Source organism: Fusarium flagelliforme, assembly GCF_020744385.1.
Source record: "Fusarium flagelliforme strain FIESC 12 MPI-CAGE-AA-0113 chromosome Unknown B0J16scaffold_1, whole genome shotgun sequence".
Classification (NCBI taxonomy): Eukaryota; Fungi; Ascomycota; class Sordariomycetes; order Hypocreales; family Nectriaceae; genus Fusarium; species Fusarium flagelliforme.
The window spans coordinates 3,892,085-3,910,170 of NW_025763503.1; the positions used below are offsets into that span (position 1 = coordinate 3,892,085).

Sequence of the window (18,086 nt, forward strand, 5' to 3'; positions counted from 1 at the left end):
TAACGCTAAAGATGGTTCCACTTGATGTCTTTATTGCGGAATAGGTTCGATCTGTACTGGATGGTCTATTGTGTGTATACCATACTAATTCACGATAGTATCCTCACCGTTAAGCTGTTCACTCTATGTTGTTCTTTGATGATGTACAGTGTGAGTTATACAGTGTTCATATAGATGAGGGACGGTACGAACACTACCAGTTGGCCAATCATATCGCGCCTGCTCTCGCTCAGGCGCGTCTACCGTGGCTCAACTGCACTCAAGCCTCTTTGGATTGAATATGAACCATGACAAGGAAAGCACGCAGTGCAGGAGAAGCAACGGTTCTTTCCTTCTTTAAACCCCCTCCCCTTCACTTACCTTGTCTTTCAACCATTTCCCTCTCCCACCCCCTTCTTTGTTTGTATTGTATCGTAGGGACTTGCCTATTTTTTGTGATACCTAATAACTGAAACTACTTGCCTCTCAATCGCAATTTCCATCGGGGGGACGCCTCCACTTGCCTTGCCTTGCTCCCAGAGCACCATCAAAAATGGCAGGCAGACGTTCAGGTCGCGCTGCCGCCAAGCGGGCTGCGGCTGCTCTTGGTGAGTGAGTTCGAGCTCTCCCATCTAAACTTTTTGTACAAACCTCCCAAACCAAAGATACAGCAAACAAATTGCACCTCAACAAATACTTTTTTTTTTCCTCTGGCGCATTTGATCTTTTTATTTCTGTCTCTTCAATTTTGATTTATTTTTCTTCTGTACTGTTTTGCGCCTTTGCGCGTAAACAAAATCGCACATCGTTGCCATGGCGCCCCGAGGCAAGATTCGCTTGAGACTGACGCGAAGTTCTAAATCAGAGAGCACCCCAAAATCCTTTGCCGACCTAGAAGACGAGCCCATGCCTGATGCCTCTCCGAGCGCCCAAGGTTCAAAGCGACAGCAGGTGCCGGATCCCGACGATGAGAAGGACGAGGACCACCAACCAAAAGAGGAATCAGGGGACGAAGACGATGCCGCCGACCCCGATGCCGACGCTGCTGAGAAGGATGATGAGTCTGTTAAGGAGCCCACGCCACCTCCCCAGCCCATGGTTCGCAGAAAGCGACTCGGTCGTCCACCCAAGAACCGACCCCCGGACTGGGACAACATGATTTCAGTTCCTGCCGATGAAGCCAACACACCACGACGTCGCGGCAGAGGTGGTTGGCGGGGGAGAGGCGGTCGCAAAGGAGGCATGTCTATGCCAAAGGCCGAGCAAGTCATTGACGGCGAAGGGACCATTGCCGAGATCGCAAACGACGAATGCGTGTTGCCAGAGGATCCAGAAGGCGAGACCAAGGTCGACAAGCTGGGCAATTTGCAGGGCGGACGCGAATATCGCTGCCGAACATTCACAGTCATGGGCCGCGGAGATAGGCTTTACATGCTTTCGACAGAACCGGCCAGATGTGTTGGGTTCAGGGACAGTTATCTGTTTTTTACCAAGCACAAAAAGCTTTACAAGATTATTGTCGACGACGACGAGAAGCGGGACATGATCGAGCGGGATATCATCCCCCACTCGTACAAGGGCCGATCGATAGGTATCGTCACAGCACGATCGGTTTTTCGAGAGTTTGGTGCGCGAATCATTGTTGGTGGAAAGCGCATCAATGATGACTATAACGTCGCCTTGGCCCGCGCCGAAGGTGCTGTCGAGGGCGAGATCGCAGACCCGAATGACCACTTTGTCGTAGGAGAGCCGTACAACAAGAACCAGTACGTTGCGTGGCACGGTGCCAGTGCCGTGTACCACACAAATGCACCTTCAGTGCCGGTTCCTAATGGCAAAATTGAATCCAAGAAGCGTAAGGTAAATGTCAATGACATGAACTGGATGCTGGAGCACGCCCGTGAAGCCAGGTAAGCAATTATCCTCTGATAATATGCAGTACTCAAGACTTCCCGTGTTGCTAACAACCAATCCTTTAGCACATTTAATGCCGGTATCAATGCTATTCGAAAACTAAACAACGCTGGCGTGTACGACATTCATACCAATGTCATGCAGTACCCAGTCACAATGCAGCCAACGCGAGCACGCATTGAGCAAGTCGCTCCAGAGGACGAGGAGGCCACCGCAGACAGCTCCATGTTCCCTCCTGTTCCGGCCAAGATGGCGCGCAATTTCTTCGTTGCCGACACCTACTTTGAAACATCATCGGCAGGTGTCATCTCAGCATCGGGCGTGGACGGCACAGCGAACTCGGCCGACTTCCTTGCTTCGTTCCAAGGACTAAGTGCAGTTTCGGACGATATCAAAGACCTCCTGCCCCCAGAGTGCCGTGCAGCGTTTGACAGCGCCGCAGAGAAGGAGGCATCATATCGGTCACAATGGGGTCCCGAGAGTGAAAAGATGTCGCGCCGGCAGCCTGTCATAGACAAGGCAATTGTACCTTACAGCATGACATAGTTTCGGGATATATATACTGTTGACGATATTGAATCATCTTGGCGTTTATACATCAGCATTACGGCTGTTGTTGCAATGCTATGAACGTCGAACGGGGCATTGTTTTCACTTTTTGACGAAGCAGGATAGAGTTGGTACACCTGGCTGGCATTGGAAGAGGGAAGCAACATGGGCGTTGGGTGTCAGGGTCGAACACTCGGTGTAATTTTTTGTTCAAGCTGCAGTCTCGTGGCATCAGTTGAGTATTGAGAGTTGTAATACATGATTCCAATCATAGAGCCTTAACATGTGCAGTGGCAGAACTACTTGCCAATTGTGTGATTGGCTTGACTACTCTGACTTGAATACGTCCAAGACTCCCAATATCATGCTTGAGTTGTTCTCGACGTGACGTCCTCGGTTGTTTTCTAAATTTTGCTTTGTGAGGCTGGGCGAAGCTTCACGATACTTTACGATAACTTGCATTAGTAGTATCAGTAGCTGAGGAGGAAACAAAACGAAGAACAAGGGGAAAGCCATCGTGCTCTGTTCCAGCCGCCGACGGCTTGACGCTTCGCTTCGCTTCTTTGCCGGCCTCGGCCTATTCTTCCTGCAGCGTTGCGGCTCCTTGGCACACGAGAGCGGGCCTAAAGAAGAACTTAAGACGGAGGCTTTTTTTTTTTTTTTTTTTCTCTCTCTTCCGTCCCCATCTTCAAGATGGCCCGTTTTGGCCTCTAGCCTTTTTGACTTTTTTTTCTTCTCATCCTCTTCTTCTTTTGCAGGGTCTATGATAGGTAGTCTAATAATGACGCTTCTCTAAGTTAGCGATAGAGTGGATTTCATCACCAACCACCAAGTCCATGTCTCTCGGCGTTAACCCCCACTCTCGCTTGAAGTGCCTTTTTCTCCCTCTTCCTCTCGATTCTGCCATGTCATTCATTCTGACTGGCTTCCCCACACGAGTCCAGTGATACAACTGCGATGGCTGCGATGAGGTGGTATTGGACAGCCGGTGGCAACTTGCGGTAGAGGGATGAGTTCAGCCGAGAGAGACAAGAAAAGAATCAGGGTCTCGATCGTCGCCCCTAACTTGTCTTGGTGCACACTTGTGACGCAGGACAGGTTCTGCCTTGAGGCCGTTGATGACAAAATAGTTCTATTCGTGTCGATCTAGGACACTGTCTTGTGTCATACCAAAATCCTGTATAAGCATCCGGTACCATTAAAGGAAAATCTGCCCACATATGACGAAAGATCAGTACAGTAGTCTACTGCAGTTGTGTAAATTTGTTGCAAATGCCTCTGTGTTGATCCCTTGGTGGTTGACGTAGGTATCCTCCAGCGGCGGACTTGATATGTCGTTGTGGATTATAACAATCAATTAATGGCTGGTATATTGCATGGTGATGACATTGGACGAAAACCATGAGATAGATCTGCGCTTCGTGTACGGACTCCTGTACAGTACCGTAGCAGCCAGGCCCAGGCAACAACCTGTAGGTGGTTTCTTACACTCGCCTCCATTCACATGTGCGTGATTCGATCATCACGATAGTTCCGTCTCCGGGGAACGGAACCGAATATGCCCGCTGTTGGTGATGGTGTCAAACTAGATCCCTTGCTGTCAGACATTCAATTCACATTGGCCACATGGATATCGCCTCCCAATGACCACGACGCATTGTTAAGCTGTCCATCGAGTAGGCGTTGATATAGGGTAGTATCAGTCACAAGCATCCAACCCTCCCATGCTGTTGGTAAATAGCATCGCGACTCTATCCAAAGACATATGGCCATCAACATGTGTCTCATTGTTATGCAGCTCACACCGCTACACTGGGAGTCATGTCTGTTACAAAAGGTTACCATAACAGCATCGTTGGTGTTGTCGGCAGAAGTTGAGGCCAGCTGACATGCCAGAATACCCGCCATACGCACTCCAAACGAGCAGATGAGTTCGACAGCAAAGCGGCCCAGAAGTCAGTGGCCTCTCCTCTCACTCTCAGATGGTCATGCATGTGCATGCACTTGCTGCTTACTGTATGTACAGCACGTAGTGACCAGACTAAAAAACCATCTTCAGACGCCAAACTCGAGGCGCACAAGGATCCGTTCAAGATCCATCCATCCCTCCCTCTTCTGCACGCTGCACAACACCGCCCAATGCTCAAAGGCCAAAGCGCTTAGAGGATGAGGGGTCATATTCCACATAGTTTGCGCGGCAACAAGAAACAAAAGCGACTGTCACGCGAGTGAACATGGTGTTCGTTGCGGTCAAAAGGCGGCAACGGCGATCCAATCCACTGGTCCATGCCCTAAGCGGCAGGGCCAAGCTAGATGAACCCATAAGAAGGATAAGCCGTTGGTATTGAAGCGAATAAGGGCTGGTGTTTACAGTAGTATGCCCTGTCAGATTAGTAACGCCGTTGCGGTGTGATGTTCATCTGTTAGTTGTTCTTTCCTGAGCAATCACCCAGCCATCTCGTCGGTCTTATTGAACATAGAGAGTATTGATGACCTTGTTGCTGAACCGTACATCTCGAGACGACTAGAGGGACCACCGAATCGACGAACCAAGACCCTGAGAAATCTAGAATGTCGTGTCTAGTCTATTCAATGCATCATACCCTATTAGTACTAGGGTTATGGACTTTACAGACTCGCAAGGGACCAAATCCATCACGATTAGCTCCGAGCTCAGAGTGGATATGCACGTTAATCAGCGCGGCTGCGTTGGTCCCTGCTCAACGTGTTCCACTCCTATCTGATTTGATCGATACCTCAGTGCTGGGAATCGTTGAACAGAAACCATTCATTGATTCTGATTCTCATAATAGTCGCGTCAACGGTTCGGAACATCGTGTCCTACCTTGCCCTCCCCATTGACACTAGATGAGCAAAGACCCAATGCAAACCCAAGCACAAGTGCGCCTTGAAGACCCTGAAATGAAGGGTCGCCAATTTGATGGCCCTAATTTGTGAACCAGGACATGGCAACGAGCAAGTGACTAAGCCCGTTGCGTTTCGTGGTTGTCGACAGCATGACCAGATCAATAAAATCCTTGATAAATGCTGGCGTTGAGAGAAACTTGACAGGAATAGTAAGAGAACCACTGCCAGGTAGATGGAAAGCAGCGGCTAATCAACCCAACATACTGTTCACTGTATTCTCTTTCTTTTCCATCATTCAGGTCGGAGTTTGCTCCAAAACCGAAATGCTGAAAATTAGGTGTCAAAGAGCACAATGGGAAACACATTCATCAACTTCATTGACCACATGTTTCGTCTCATCACTTCAAGCCACTGAGCTCACTTGGTAACCTGACCAAAGACGGCTCAAACTGACTGACCAGCTACAGTAGCTAATTTCCTGGGGAACGGCGCTACGTATTGGCTCGTCTGCGTTGCAGCGGTTGCTGCCCTGGTCGGTGGATCCAAATCTCCCAGAACAGGGCTTGGGGTACTCAGGTCGTGGCATTGGCTGAGGATAACAGCGGTGAACAGCTTGGTGAGAAGAAGATGGAGATGGAGCATGTTACGTACGTCTCCTCCATCACCATGCACCCACTCGAGTGCAGCTGTCGAACAAGTCGTCGATGTGCTGGTAGGCTAGATCCAGGCGGCGTGACAGAAAGGGGCTTCTGTGCACTGCACTGCGCTTGATTGACACGGCGTTGCTGGTGGATCTGAGGCATTTCCCTCCGCATTCCTGGGCTAGAAAGTCCATTCGGCCCAAAGCTGATACATGTTCTGGTGTGCTATCAAGGACAAGAAATGGACCTGTGAGCGATTGGAGTTTGCAATTGAATATGGTTATACGTGTAGAGGTAGACATATAGGATCCTGGTCCATATGATTTGTTATGAGCTGTGTAGTAATTATCTTCAAACATGAAGTATTGAAAATGAGTAAACTGTAAATGTCTGCTATAGTTTCAAGATGATATTTGACTTAGGTCGATCAGGAAACAGATCGAATGTCGGCTCTCAATTTTCTGTGAGCACGACTGGCACCACATTGCATCGAAACACGTCCCACAATGGCTTAGGCTTGGAGTTTTCGAGATCGGCTATTCTCAAAAGGCTGATGTGCAACGGGTGAGAAGAAAGAGAAAAAGAAAAAAAAGAAAGAAAAAAAGAGGCTTGGCCCACTGACTTGCTGGACAGCTCCTGACTTGCATGTTAGTGGCTCCGAGAACAGTGAGTTCTTGTGATCGACCACGAAGGGAATCCCTGCAGATAGCGGTATTTTCGTACCTGAGCTCCGGGGTCATTCTCTTGGGAAAGAGTCTGTGAACTTTGGGAAGTGAGTCAAATGGTTTCTGGAAGCACACCTCAACCTACAACGAAAGAGAGAGAGTGGACCGTCCTGAACTTGCTACAGGAACCATCCAATCAGATATCACTATCCGACAGCCTGAACAAGTCAACAACACCCAGGAGGTACCTTGTGTATGTATGGCCGACGTATACAGTGAAACAAGACGTTTCATGCTCTCTCTCGCTTTGTTTTTGTTGACTGTTGTTGATATTGTTGTTGATGATGATGCTTCTATTGCTTCTGTTGATCCATAGTGTCATCTCATTGCATTTTCATTTGAGCAAAGTAATAAAACACAGGACCCGAAGCGTCTCATAATAAGTACCGAGTAAGATAAGGTACAGTCCATGTGTAATGCGGATGGATATTGCTGCGCCTTGTGGAAAGCAAACATCCAATGTACATATGTACCTATCTCCGGGACGTTAGACTGCCTTGACTGCGTATGAGCAAAGTAAGAGAACGCCAAATTTGGCTCTGATCGGCATGACAAAGGGAAGATGAAGCTGGTGATGACGATAGTCGCTTTTTTTCGTACAGCACAGGGAGGAGGACATCCTTCCATCTGGAAGAGATACCGACGAATGGGAAGGGAAGGCACATGCAACCGATCAGTGAGTGGCCACTCAGAAATTTCTGGCGCTTCTTTGCCTTACTGTACTGTACTACGCCTGCTCCTGCTCCTGCTGCGAGTGACGGTTTAAGCCACAGGCATGAAGCAGAAGCAAGAGAAGGACACGGGAGGAGCACATGAGAATAAGAAAAGTACAAGGCTGGTAGCGACTTCCATGCTAGTGACGTCTCCAATGCAATCCAACCACCCCAAGCGTGGCAAGTGCACCCCAAGCACTAACTACTAACCTGCCACGCTTGCCTGCGACCCCTTGGCTCTTTCATGATGGCTAAAACGCGGCAACAACGATTGGCCTGGCACCATTGCTATGGAAGGCACTGCAGCAATCGTCCTTCTAATGCCCTGAGCCCAAGCCCTAGGAAATGAGGCTCAGGAGACGAGGTGGGAAAGCCCCTGGAACTAATTTCATGGAGATGATGGAGAAAAATAGCAACTTACGCAAGAATGTACGTGTAGCAGGCTATCTTTGGATATTTTCCGAGTCTCGTAGACCAAGACCAACATAGCCTGGTAGCTCAACAAATATTTTTTTTCTCCTTCTCATCCATCATGTCAATCCCAGCGTCAAGGTCGAAGGACCCATCAGCCCGTCACAGCAATAGTGGAGGACCTCGCCTCTCTCCGAGAAATAGCCCCCGATGGCTCGGATCAGGTGAGAGGGCTTGCTCTACAGTACGAGTCGCCATGCCAGAAATAGCGTCCACTGCCGCCTCGGAGTCCACGCCAGGCTATCAGGAAGGGGATGGTGTTGGCCTGAGGGGGGGTGCAATAACAACACGAAATCCTTCACTACCTAATGTGATATGAAAGATTTCAACACGTTATTAATTGAAGATTGAACATGTAATCTGGAAAATATTGCATGATTCGGATGAACTAGAATATCACACATGCCTTTAATCTCAATGCTGTAAGAGAAGGAAAAGGCATTTGGAAATGCCAGACTGAATATCATCATCTACCCTGGATGTTTGGACTCTGATACATACGATGGACGGAAGGCAAAGCAGCGTGACTATACGTCTCCATCTCCTTGCAGCATGCCATGTACCTGAGCAGTACAGAACTGCATCGCGATGGATTGACAGAAGTTGCTGGTCCCCAAAATGTATTCTCATCATGGCAAGGTGCAGTTAATGAGCAGCGAACATCCCATCCCGATCAGGACATCCAGATCCTAATGTCGGCCTTCTCGTTCTCTTCATCGAACTGCGTGAATGATACCCTGGATCAGCCACTGAACCGACATTGGCTGACAGGGTTTTGTGGACCTTGCTCGTCTGAAGCGGCGCTAGGTCGACCAAGTCGAACAAGTCAAGGAAGCGTGGAACCACTGAGACGGACAACTAAACATGTACCTGGCCTGGCTGCCTTTGAGTATGATGAACCCTTCTTGCACCGAAGACTCCGAATTCCCGGCCTGATTGTTCCATTCTTTCTTCAACCCGTCGATGAGAATAGTAAGACTGTCTTTGCCACGGGCTGTAGCTTATAAAAACCCCTTGATACATGAATAACCGGGCGGACGACTGAGTGACTGATTACCGTTGCTGATTGATGACAGAATGGATTGGATGGTAGAATGACTGACTGACTGCCTTTGATGGAGGCGGGTAATACGCAACCAAGCCAGGTACGCAGGACTGTATGTAGAGAGTTTGCTGTATTTCACGCGGCTAGGCAGGTGAAGCAGGTTGACGCACGACCACGGTGGAAGTGGTGGTAGTGACCTGGGGGGTTTACCAGACAGGCAGCGTTCTGCTTGGCCAGTTTGAACTTTGATGAAAGAACCAGTCCCACCCATGGTTCTGCTGGGTTTCTCACGCATCCCTACCATCCATGTCCCTGTCCCGTCTTCGTTCGAGGTGGGTGCCACTTTTAGTCTCCTTCGACTGGGGCTCCCCTTGGAATCCAACCGTCATTCGCTACGAGTGGCAGCCTGTCGATACAGACTTTTTCGCCGACAGGAAAGTATTCCTTTGCTGCTCTAGTCCACTAAGAGTAGGTTACTGTACAGCTTCGGTACATATTCGATGACTCGTGGTCCACTTTGAAGCAAAAGAAACCCGCCCGCCCTGGCTAGGGTCTTTTGGCCTTTGGGGCCTTCCACATGGATTTGATTCGACTCGACGAGTCTCTATTCGTTGAACACTCGATTGACCCCAGTTTTATTTCCTGCTGCTCCACGCTCGCCGCCGTCACTTGTCGCTCCGTGCGTGGTGAGGTGAGGTGCATCGCCCGGGGCTTGATGCTGCTGTCGGCTAGGGTAGGGTAGAGTAGGGGGTCCCAGGGACCCATCCACCCATTTGGAGTCCACATAGATGACTCCCGTTCGTTGGTTTGCCTGGGCTTTTCACCAAGGAAGAAAAAAAAAAAAAACTGGCTGGACTCGATTGGCCTGGGGGATTGTGACTGGGGGCCTGGGGGACCTGGCAACTGTCGGACACTGCTACGCTGTGCGTTGACGCCGGGCTTGGCTACGTACCGCAGCCGTTACTGCTACGACCAATTTAGGTGTTAGATCAAAGAAGATTGGCGTACTCGTACTCCTCCTCTGACCTGTATTGTACCGATGTACCTTACTCCATGAAGCCCATTTACCATCCATTAATTCACGCTCGTTGTAACAGTGGAGGAACGAACACCCGACCCAACCTGGAACCTAACCTAACCTGACCTAACTGAACTGACCTGACCAGGTCCTAAAGTCCGCCACGCCCACCTCCACACTAAACTGCACCCACTGGACACCTGCTGCACACTTTCTGCACCCGCTCTGCCTGCGCGCATTGGACCAGACTGGGCCAGTTCTAACTGCACTGCATCATCCCCCATCCATCCCCCATCCCCATCTCTCCATCTTGCCATCCATCCATCCAACCTTTCTTAGCCCTGGGCTGTCCGGGCTCTTGCTTCTTCTTTCATCCTCTTCCACCCTCATCCCATCATCCTTTTTCTTTTTTCCCTTCCTTCACCTTTACCCTCCTCATCTCTCTCTACCTCTTCCTCCTCCACGATAGAAACCGAACTCTCCCAACTCACAGACAATCATCAGTCAGCAGGCCTTCATTTGGTTTGTCGACTTTAGGGTTCTGGTACCTTTTCTCGCGCGAGTCTCTCATTACCCTGTCTTTGTCTACACGGCTCGCTGCTGCAGTAGACTCGACCTGCATACTCTGGACGTTCTTGAACTCTACCATCAACAACCATTCGGATAAGCAGTACCAAGGGTTTTCTTCCCCAACACGCACCCTTTCCTTGCCCTTAAGAAGGTTTGCCTTCTTTCTTCTTTTTGGTAAGTCTCATCATACTCTTGATTACGTCCTGATTTTTCGACAACTGTGGTCTGGTTTTGTACAATCGATCAACAACAATTTTCGCGCCTGCCGACCAACTTTTCTGCACGTCATTCCCAGCTTTCATCCTTTTGCTTGTTCTACATATTAATGGGGACTGGCAATGCTGCCGCCGAATACCGCGATCATCCAGCCTCGATCTCGATTTCGACTACGACAAACAACTTGACCACTGTTTCAACTTTGATGGCGAATATAGTCGAGATCTTGAACTAACTCTCTAACTTAGACTGCTTGGATTTGAAACTCACTGGGTTTCCAATATACTTTCGCCATTGATTTTATCACCGTTCACGACAAAAGCAATCAAATTCGGGTTACAGCAATTTGACCTTTCGCAAATCGTCTCGAATTCAGACGATTCATCCATATACGTTTTCTGTATCCGACGTTACGACACACGATACAAAGTGCATCAGTAAATGGCCCGAAGCGCCTACTGAATTTCTGTCGATCTATCATCGACTTAGCCTCGAATCATCTTCGCGTTCACGCCCACGGGACCGTCTTAACTGTGGTATAAATCCGCAGTTTCGCTTTTACGGCCCAAGATTCGCTTCATCTCCCGACAAAGGTCGCGTTCGATCTTCGTCGGACCCATCTCCAATCTTCCATCATGCCCGGAGGCGTGTGTGCCGTCCTCGACTATGAGGTCGACATGATGTCCGAGTACGTTGCCGAGATGGCCACTCGCGTTGTCACACCTGAGGCTGCTGTGACTTCGCCCTTCCGCAAGTTCGTGACTCAGATCCTTACTTCGACACGACTGCCCAGCACCACCATCCTCCTTGGAATGAACTATCTCGCCAAGAGGATCAACACCTTGAAGGGACAGGGTCCCTACAAGGCCTCGGAAGGTCAGGTCTGGCGTTACCTGACTGTCTCTCTGCTTCTGGGAAGCAAGTTCCTCGACGACAACACCTTCCAGAACCGCTCCTGGTCCGAGGTTAGCGGCATTGCTGTATCTGAGCTCAACTCTCTCGAGTTCGAGTGGGTCGAGTCCATGGGCTGGCGCCTCTATGTCAACATTGACATGAGCAAGGATTACCAAGCTTGGCTCGAGAACTGGCGTGACTGGCAGGACATGAAGAAGCGACAGGTCGCTCAGGCCAGCCGCGAGAGACTAGCATCTGTTGTCCCTGCTATCGACACCGACGTCGCCAGGTACTCTGGTCATCGCCAGTCTCCTCAATCGCGATACCTTCAGGAACAGGTTACAGAGTACGAGCGCTACCAGGCTATGAAGGCCCAGCAAAGTTACCGCCCACGCGAATCTGGCTGGGGTCACGCCTCGTGGGGAGCTCCTCTCACTCCTCCCGACTCTGGTTATGGTACTCCAGACTACGCTATGTCTGCTACCTCGAGCAACGACCGCTACAACGAGTGGTTCTCTCAAGCTGCTGCCCAATACACAAACCGATACCCCCAGCCTCCCGCTCACAGCACGTTCTACCCCAACTCGCGCCACAACTCCTACAGTGGTCACTACCACTACTCGCAAAACATGTGGGAGCATGGCCTTGCCGAGTGCAGCTGCGCAGGCTGTGTTGATCCCATGAAGCAACAAGTTCCTTATTTCGTGCCTCACGGCTACAGTCAACCTGTCATGGGTTAAAATTATCAAAAGTTCCACTTAATGCCTTTGATCGAGGGCGGTTCGATCTTGGAAAGAAGAAAAAAGTTTTTAAAAGGTTTCATTTTTTACGGCCACGATTTTCCTTACTATACGCATCCCGAGAACGATACATTCGCATTCAGATACCCCAGGCACGACAAAATTGTTCACACGATGACCTTTTCGGCGGATCATTCTCAGGATTCTTTTTTATTACAGCCATGACTGGATGACAAGACTTGACTAGCCCTTGCATTGCTTTACACCAGCAAGCAAGACTTATGGCTACCTGGTCATGTCCAGGCACGATGGCATTCCCTTACTGTTTTACTGGTTATACGTTCTGTAATGGTCATACTCGGCGTTCGGATTTTTCTCTTTATATTACACTACACGGTTTCGGTTCGATAGACTTGCAGTTTTTACAGTTTCCTTCGGCTCTCGCGCTCGACAGTACCTACCGGTTGGCCACGCTGCGAATCCTGGCTGGTCACATCCAGTCTTGCTTCAATCCCGACGCCGACTGCCGATCGACGAACTTCAGCGCAACACATCCTACTATAGATGGCGATTCGGCAATTCGCCACTCGTTTGGACACGGCATTCTGTGGTAAACACAGGATGACACAAGGTCACAATCTACCCTGACCATCTCTTCTTCCTCATGTTCTTGTCTACGCACAGTTCAACGAAACTTGATTCAATGCAAGTATGATTCGTCGATGCTCACTGAGCTAAGCGGCATAGATTTTGAGGATGGTATATACTTCACCTTTTCGTTTGTTTGTTATTGTAAGTGGCAGATATGGATTTTGACCACAGGAAACGGGTTTACATGACGGGGTTTATGCATTGCAATCAGCGGGTAAAACAAGGGATTTGGATTGATCGGATGATCATCGGTTTGATATTATATTCTTGTTTTTTTTTCTTTTGCTCTAAGCTTCATGCTGCATTGGTCATGGTATTGACTTGCTCATACCAGCCCACTGCTCAGTAGAGGAGTGATTCACTCTTGACTTTTGTTCTTCACAGGGTTCGGTGTCAGGCACTGTAGCAGGTCGGCTTCAACGCGAAGTTGAAGCAGCTGCTTTGGTCGCGTCGGCTTAATGAAACCATTACAACGCCGAATTTGTTTTTGCTATCACATCTTTTCTTTTTCACGACTTGGGACGATTCATGGAAACATTTGAACAACATTCAAGCTCATCGAACGGTGCAGTTTATCAACGTCAGCTGCTTTGAATCTGAACATTACGATTCAACAATCCCGATGTATTTTTCGGCTCTTGAAAGCTGTTTATAGGTAGTTGGCTTTTGTGTACTTGGTGCGCAAATAAAAAAGGTGTTAGAAGCATTTTTTATTCCTCTTGTGCATGCAAAGGATTGGGTTACTTGATTCGAGTAAAGGCAGGAGTTGTAGAATACCATAGAGTTGATACGGGAACCCATTCCGTTATCTTGATCTTGATCATGGGTTTCGCAAGGAGTGCCTTGCTTCATAGTTTAACTCAAATAAAAATACTCAAAAATCTGTATCTCATCTTTGGTGATAGCGTGAATTCGGTGGTGTTGCTAAACTTACACTGTCGGCTTGCGGCAGATTATCGGATGAATCATTCTCACTTATTTGCAATTGCAATGCTTGAGTTTGACCAACATTGACCCTCGCTTGACTTATTTGTTCATTGATGTCTCGCAGTGACCTTTTTTAGCTATACCTTTTCATTTCACCACCAAAATTCAACCACTATCGAACTATGTCCAACCGCTTTGTGTCCGCGGGCAAAATTGGCTCGTCTGGGGAAATATCTAAAGATGTGAATGATACAGGATCAAGCACCAGCCAGCAGCCCCTCCACAGCTCTGCCAAAGCCAAAGAATGGGAACAAGTTCAACAACAACTGGAAGCTGAAAGGAAGAGACGAGAGGAGCAGCGTATCAAGTCGGCCACAGGAGAGGGGGAGAAGAGCTTGTACGATGTCCTCCAGGCAAACAAAGGTACTTCCCTCTCGAGATATGAGATAATTTCATAATGCTAAATGTGGAACAATAGCGGCGAAGCAAGCAGAATTCGAAGAACAGTCCAAGATACGCAACCAGTTCCGCGCACTGGACGATGACGAGATAGAATTCTTGGATGAGATACGCGCCAACAAGCGCGCTGAAGAGGAACGCGTGAAGCGGGAGACAGAAGAGGGTCTCAAAGCATTTCGCCAACAGCAAAAGGGCGACACCGTTCAAGACCAGTCTGCTGATGTGCAAGAAGGAGGCGAATCATGGGAGATTGGCCGTAAGCGGAAACGCAACAAGGAGAAGGAAGTCAAGGGTTTGAGGCGGAAGGTGAGTGCTGCGGAGGAAACTAGCAAAAAGGACGAGGAGTCAGCAGAAACTACAGGACAGGATGCTGAGAAGCGCGAAGAGCCAAAAGTCGCAACTCAAACAGCTGCGAAGCCACCTGAGAAGAAGGGCTTAGCGCTGGTGAGTTATGGGAGTGACTCCGACGATGAATGAAGATGCTGCACAGGCTTATTGAAAACGGAGACTCCATAATGAAGGGGAGTATATACATTGCCATCTCAAATAATAGATCATCAACAAGTAGCGTCCCTCGCTGTATCATACACGCAGAAGAAACCCTGCCTTCGCCTAGGTATAATAGATACAAATAGTCCCTCGATCATAAGATGCTCCCTGAAAAGTGATTGTAATAATAGTACACAGAACTACACAGCGGCACATATCCAAGCCGCGCTCCTTTTTATATCTCACAAATACAGCGCCTTGTTCTATTCATCACTGTCCACGTTTCCAACATTCGGTCGCATAGGCTTGGCGGTCGCTGATTCAACAGTCCAGTTCCACAAGCTGCGGAGGCTTCCCTTGATCCAACCTTCAACCTCGGCCTCGGGGACCTTAATTTGAGCGGCGCGGGCCTCGATCTCGGGGCTCATCTCAAAACGTCGCATGCGCTGTGCCAACCGAGGGTCAATGACCATAGGCGCAGGCCAGATCTTCTCCTTGGGGGGCTCAGCAGGCGTGGTCGCTGCGTTGTCGTCGTCCTTCTTGGCAGGCTCCTCGGTGTTCCATACTGATTTGACCCAGTCTTTCTCTTCGTGCTTGAGGACGAGCTGCTGCTCGTACTGGCCATCGGACTCACGCCATTCCCGAGAAGAAGCAGCGAAGCACACGGCGGCAACTTCGCGACCAATCTCGTCGGCGAGCTTGCGGCGGTTGAAGAAACGGTTCAGACGGACAAGAGTATGGCGGAAGCCGAGACGGTGGGGGAGAGGGATGGGGTTGGAGGGAGAGAATTCGGCAGGAATCTTGGCAGGGAGACTGGCGAGGGAGTAGTCGGCGGTGGTGTTGTAGGGAATTGGTTGGGGTGGTCGCTCAGGCTTCTTCTCTTCCTCTTTCTTCTCTTCCTTTGGCTCCTCCTTCTTCTCTTCAGTCTGTTCGCCCTCAACCTTGGGGGTCTCAGCAGCCGGTTCGATGGCGATAGGTTTTGTCTCCGCCTCGGGCTTCGCAGGAGGATCAAGAGGACCCAGCCAACCTTCGTGTAGTCCTCTCATATACTCCTTCCATGTATGTAAGCCGAAGACGATATCACCTTTGACACCCTCATATTCTGGTATATTGTTCCTCTTCCTCAAAGCAGCTGTTATCGCCTCGTCTGTTTGTAGATCCTCCTCGCTTGGTCGCTCGTCCTGTCTTCTCTCCCGACGAATCTTCTCTGCCACAGCGGCTCTCACATCGCCCTGTTGTCTCCCTTGGACGAACTCCCAGTCAAGGCCAGAAGCTGCCAGGACCGGCTTCGCATACTCAATAAAGTGATCCTGCGCAACACGTAGACCGTCTCCAGGGGGTGATTCGAGGTAGATTGTTAGCTTGCGAGGGAGATGACTCGCTGAGGGGATTAAGTCGGTTGCGAGAGGAGCGACGACATGCTTCCACTTGGCTGTAGCCCTCTTCTTCTCGCGCTTGTCGTAGATAATAGCTGCTGAAATAGAACCAGTGATGGCCCAGAAAATGAGCCAGTTACGTGAAGGGAGTTTTCGAGGAAGATTTGGCAGGCCCATCATTCGTAGAGCTGGGTTCTGTTTCGGCTTAGGACTGGGCGCCTTGTAGGTTGCGCCGGTGCCAGCAGCGGGCTGCTGCGCTGGGGGATTAGAGTCGGCCATTTTGTATATGTATTATGGCAGTCTTGATTGAAAAGACTGGAAAGCTCGAGATACTACGCCGAGGCCTTCAAAACCTTATGGACCGCGGGGCAGCGAGCGTCTTGATGTCGGCCTTGCCGCTAGGTCGGACCGCTTGAAGAAAAAAACGGCGATAAGCAGCTCCGATAAGATCCCGAGACCGGAATGGAAATACTTTGGCCCCGGGGCATCAACATGAAGACGAAAGAAGGAAATATGCTTAACGATCAAGTTTGACCCCGAATGTTGGATTTGTTGTAAGAATTCAGATGTGCTGTATGCCTGTCTTACAAAGCTCACCTAGCCACGAAGTTGTATAGAGATGACTTGATCTCGGTGACTAACGGTTTCTTATTGCGATTTCATACTATCCATCCATCTATCCATCCAAGTATTGTATTGCTGTTTAATAATTGGTAGCAGTCCTTAGGCTATTCATTCATAATCACGTTGTGTCGGTTGACTGGCTTTGTATTACAACAGTGCAGTTCTCTCAACGGCCATCTCCAGGGACCCCTGGTGAACCGCCATGTGGAAAACACAAGCGATAGACGGATGTCACAGAAGCCGAGCCGAGCATGGGTGAAGTCCATCTGCAATTGCTGAAGGGTTGGATTAATAAAAGACAAATGCTATCCGAAATGATCCAAGTGATTGGACATCTAAGAAACAAATGACATGTCGTCAGAGTTCATCTATCTACAACAGGCCAGGATAGCCCCGAGGCTGAAAACCTGGAAGTTGAAGCTGTTTTATAGGTAGTAGGTACCTAAGGGTTAGGAAAGGTGGAGGACCCTGCGACATGCAAGTGACAGGTTCACCTGAGGCTCAGGAATAGTACTCTAGTAAATAGGTACATATGATGGCTACAACAGCCCGTGCTGTGCTACAGGACGTGCGTGCATATCCGTCCGTACAGCAACCCATTATCCAATCTGGGGAAACACAAGCGGCAGGGATTCGGCCCCTGAGAGATCTCCAGTACAGCAAAGCAAGGGCAAGCCTAGAAGAATGGAAGGTTTGTGGATGCGCCGTAAGCTTTAATACTTGAGATGAGAACATAGAGGGAGGAATGCGAGACTGGATGAAGGAATGGCCAGTTCACGATCGATTCACCACCAGCACCGCTTACCGGTGCCGAGCTAGCTCGAGATGAAGGCGTAGTCAGGAGTACCTCGTTCACTGAGGTACATTGGTTTTCTAGACTTCAAAGGACATGGATATCAATTGGCTGGGTGAATGGTTTGTACCAAGTTACGCAGTACGATACAACGATATACCATCATAAGGGTATCCTGCATCAAGCAGATGCAAATCCAGTATTACTCGAACAACAGGTATCTAAATGCTAAATCCCATGAGCTACAATGGATCTCAGTTAGGTTGGGTGGGTGAAGTGGGTTTCATAGCAGCAACAGCGCATCACTAGAAACATGGCAACTCCCTAAAAATGAACTAGACTGCCCCGGTCCAGGCCGCCGCCCGGTCTTAGGTAGAGAGACTTCCACTTGGGTTGAGCCCCTCGGGTCTCCCCCTCTTACGGT

The 18,086-nt window shown here is 49.4% G+C and overlaps 4 protein-coding genes across 4 annotated transcripts; 3 read left to right on the forward strand and 1 right to left on the reverse strand.

Annotated features, from left to right (window-relative positions):
* The first annotated feature begins 702 nt into the window (after window positions 1–702).
* Window positions 703–2,604, forward strand: B0J16DRAFT_22979 (chromatin remodelling complex Rsc7/Swp82 subunit-domain-containing protein). Its single transcript, XM_046123028.1, has 2 exons — window positions 703–1,889; window positions 1,959–2,604. Exons 1-2 carry the CDS (start codon window positions 793–795, stop codon window positions 2,437–2,439), a joined length of 1,578 nt encoding a protein of 525 aa, XP_045989228.1. The 5' UTR covers window positions 703–792; the 3' UTR covers window positions 2,440–2,604.
* Window positions 2,605–10,952: 8,348 nt separating this feature from the next.
* B0J16DRAFT_22795 (uncharacterized protein) lies at window positions 10,953–12,483 on the forward strand. Its single transcript, XM_046123027.1, has one exon. It carries the CDS (start codon window positions 11,345–11,347, stop codon window positions 12,341–12,343), a length of 999 nt encoding a protein of 332 aa, XP_045989229.1. The 5' UTR covers window positions 10,953–11,344; the 3' UTR covers window positions 12,344–12,483.
* A 1,408-nt stretch (window positions 12,484–13,891) lies between these two features.
* Window positions 13,892–14,995, forward strand: B0J16DRAFT_22786 (N-terminal domain of NEFA-interacting nuclear protein NIP30-domain-containing protein). Its single transcript, XM_046123025.1, has 2 exons — window positions 13,892–14,344; window positions 14,400–14,995. The coding sequence occupies exons 1-2, from the start codon at window positions 14,104–14,106 to the stop codon at window positions 14,855–14,857; spliced, it is 699 nt and encodes a 232-aa protein (XP_045989230.1). The 5' UTR covers window positions 13,892–14,103; the 3' UTR covers window positions 14,858–14,995.
* B0J16DRAFT_22787 (mitochondrial import inner membrane translocase subunit Tim54) lies at window positions 14,996–16,647 on the reverse strand. Its single transcript, XM_046123026.1, has one exon. It carries the CDS (start codon window positions 16,522–16,524, stop codon window positions 15,133–15,135), a length of 1,392 nt encoding a protein of 463 aa, XP_045989231.1. The 5' UTR covers window positions 16,525–16,647; the 3' UTR covers window positions 14,996–15,132.
* Window positions 16,648–18,086: the final 1,439 nt, after the last annotated feature.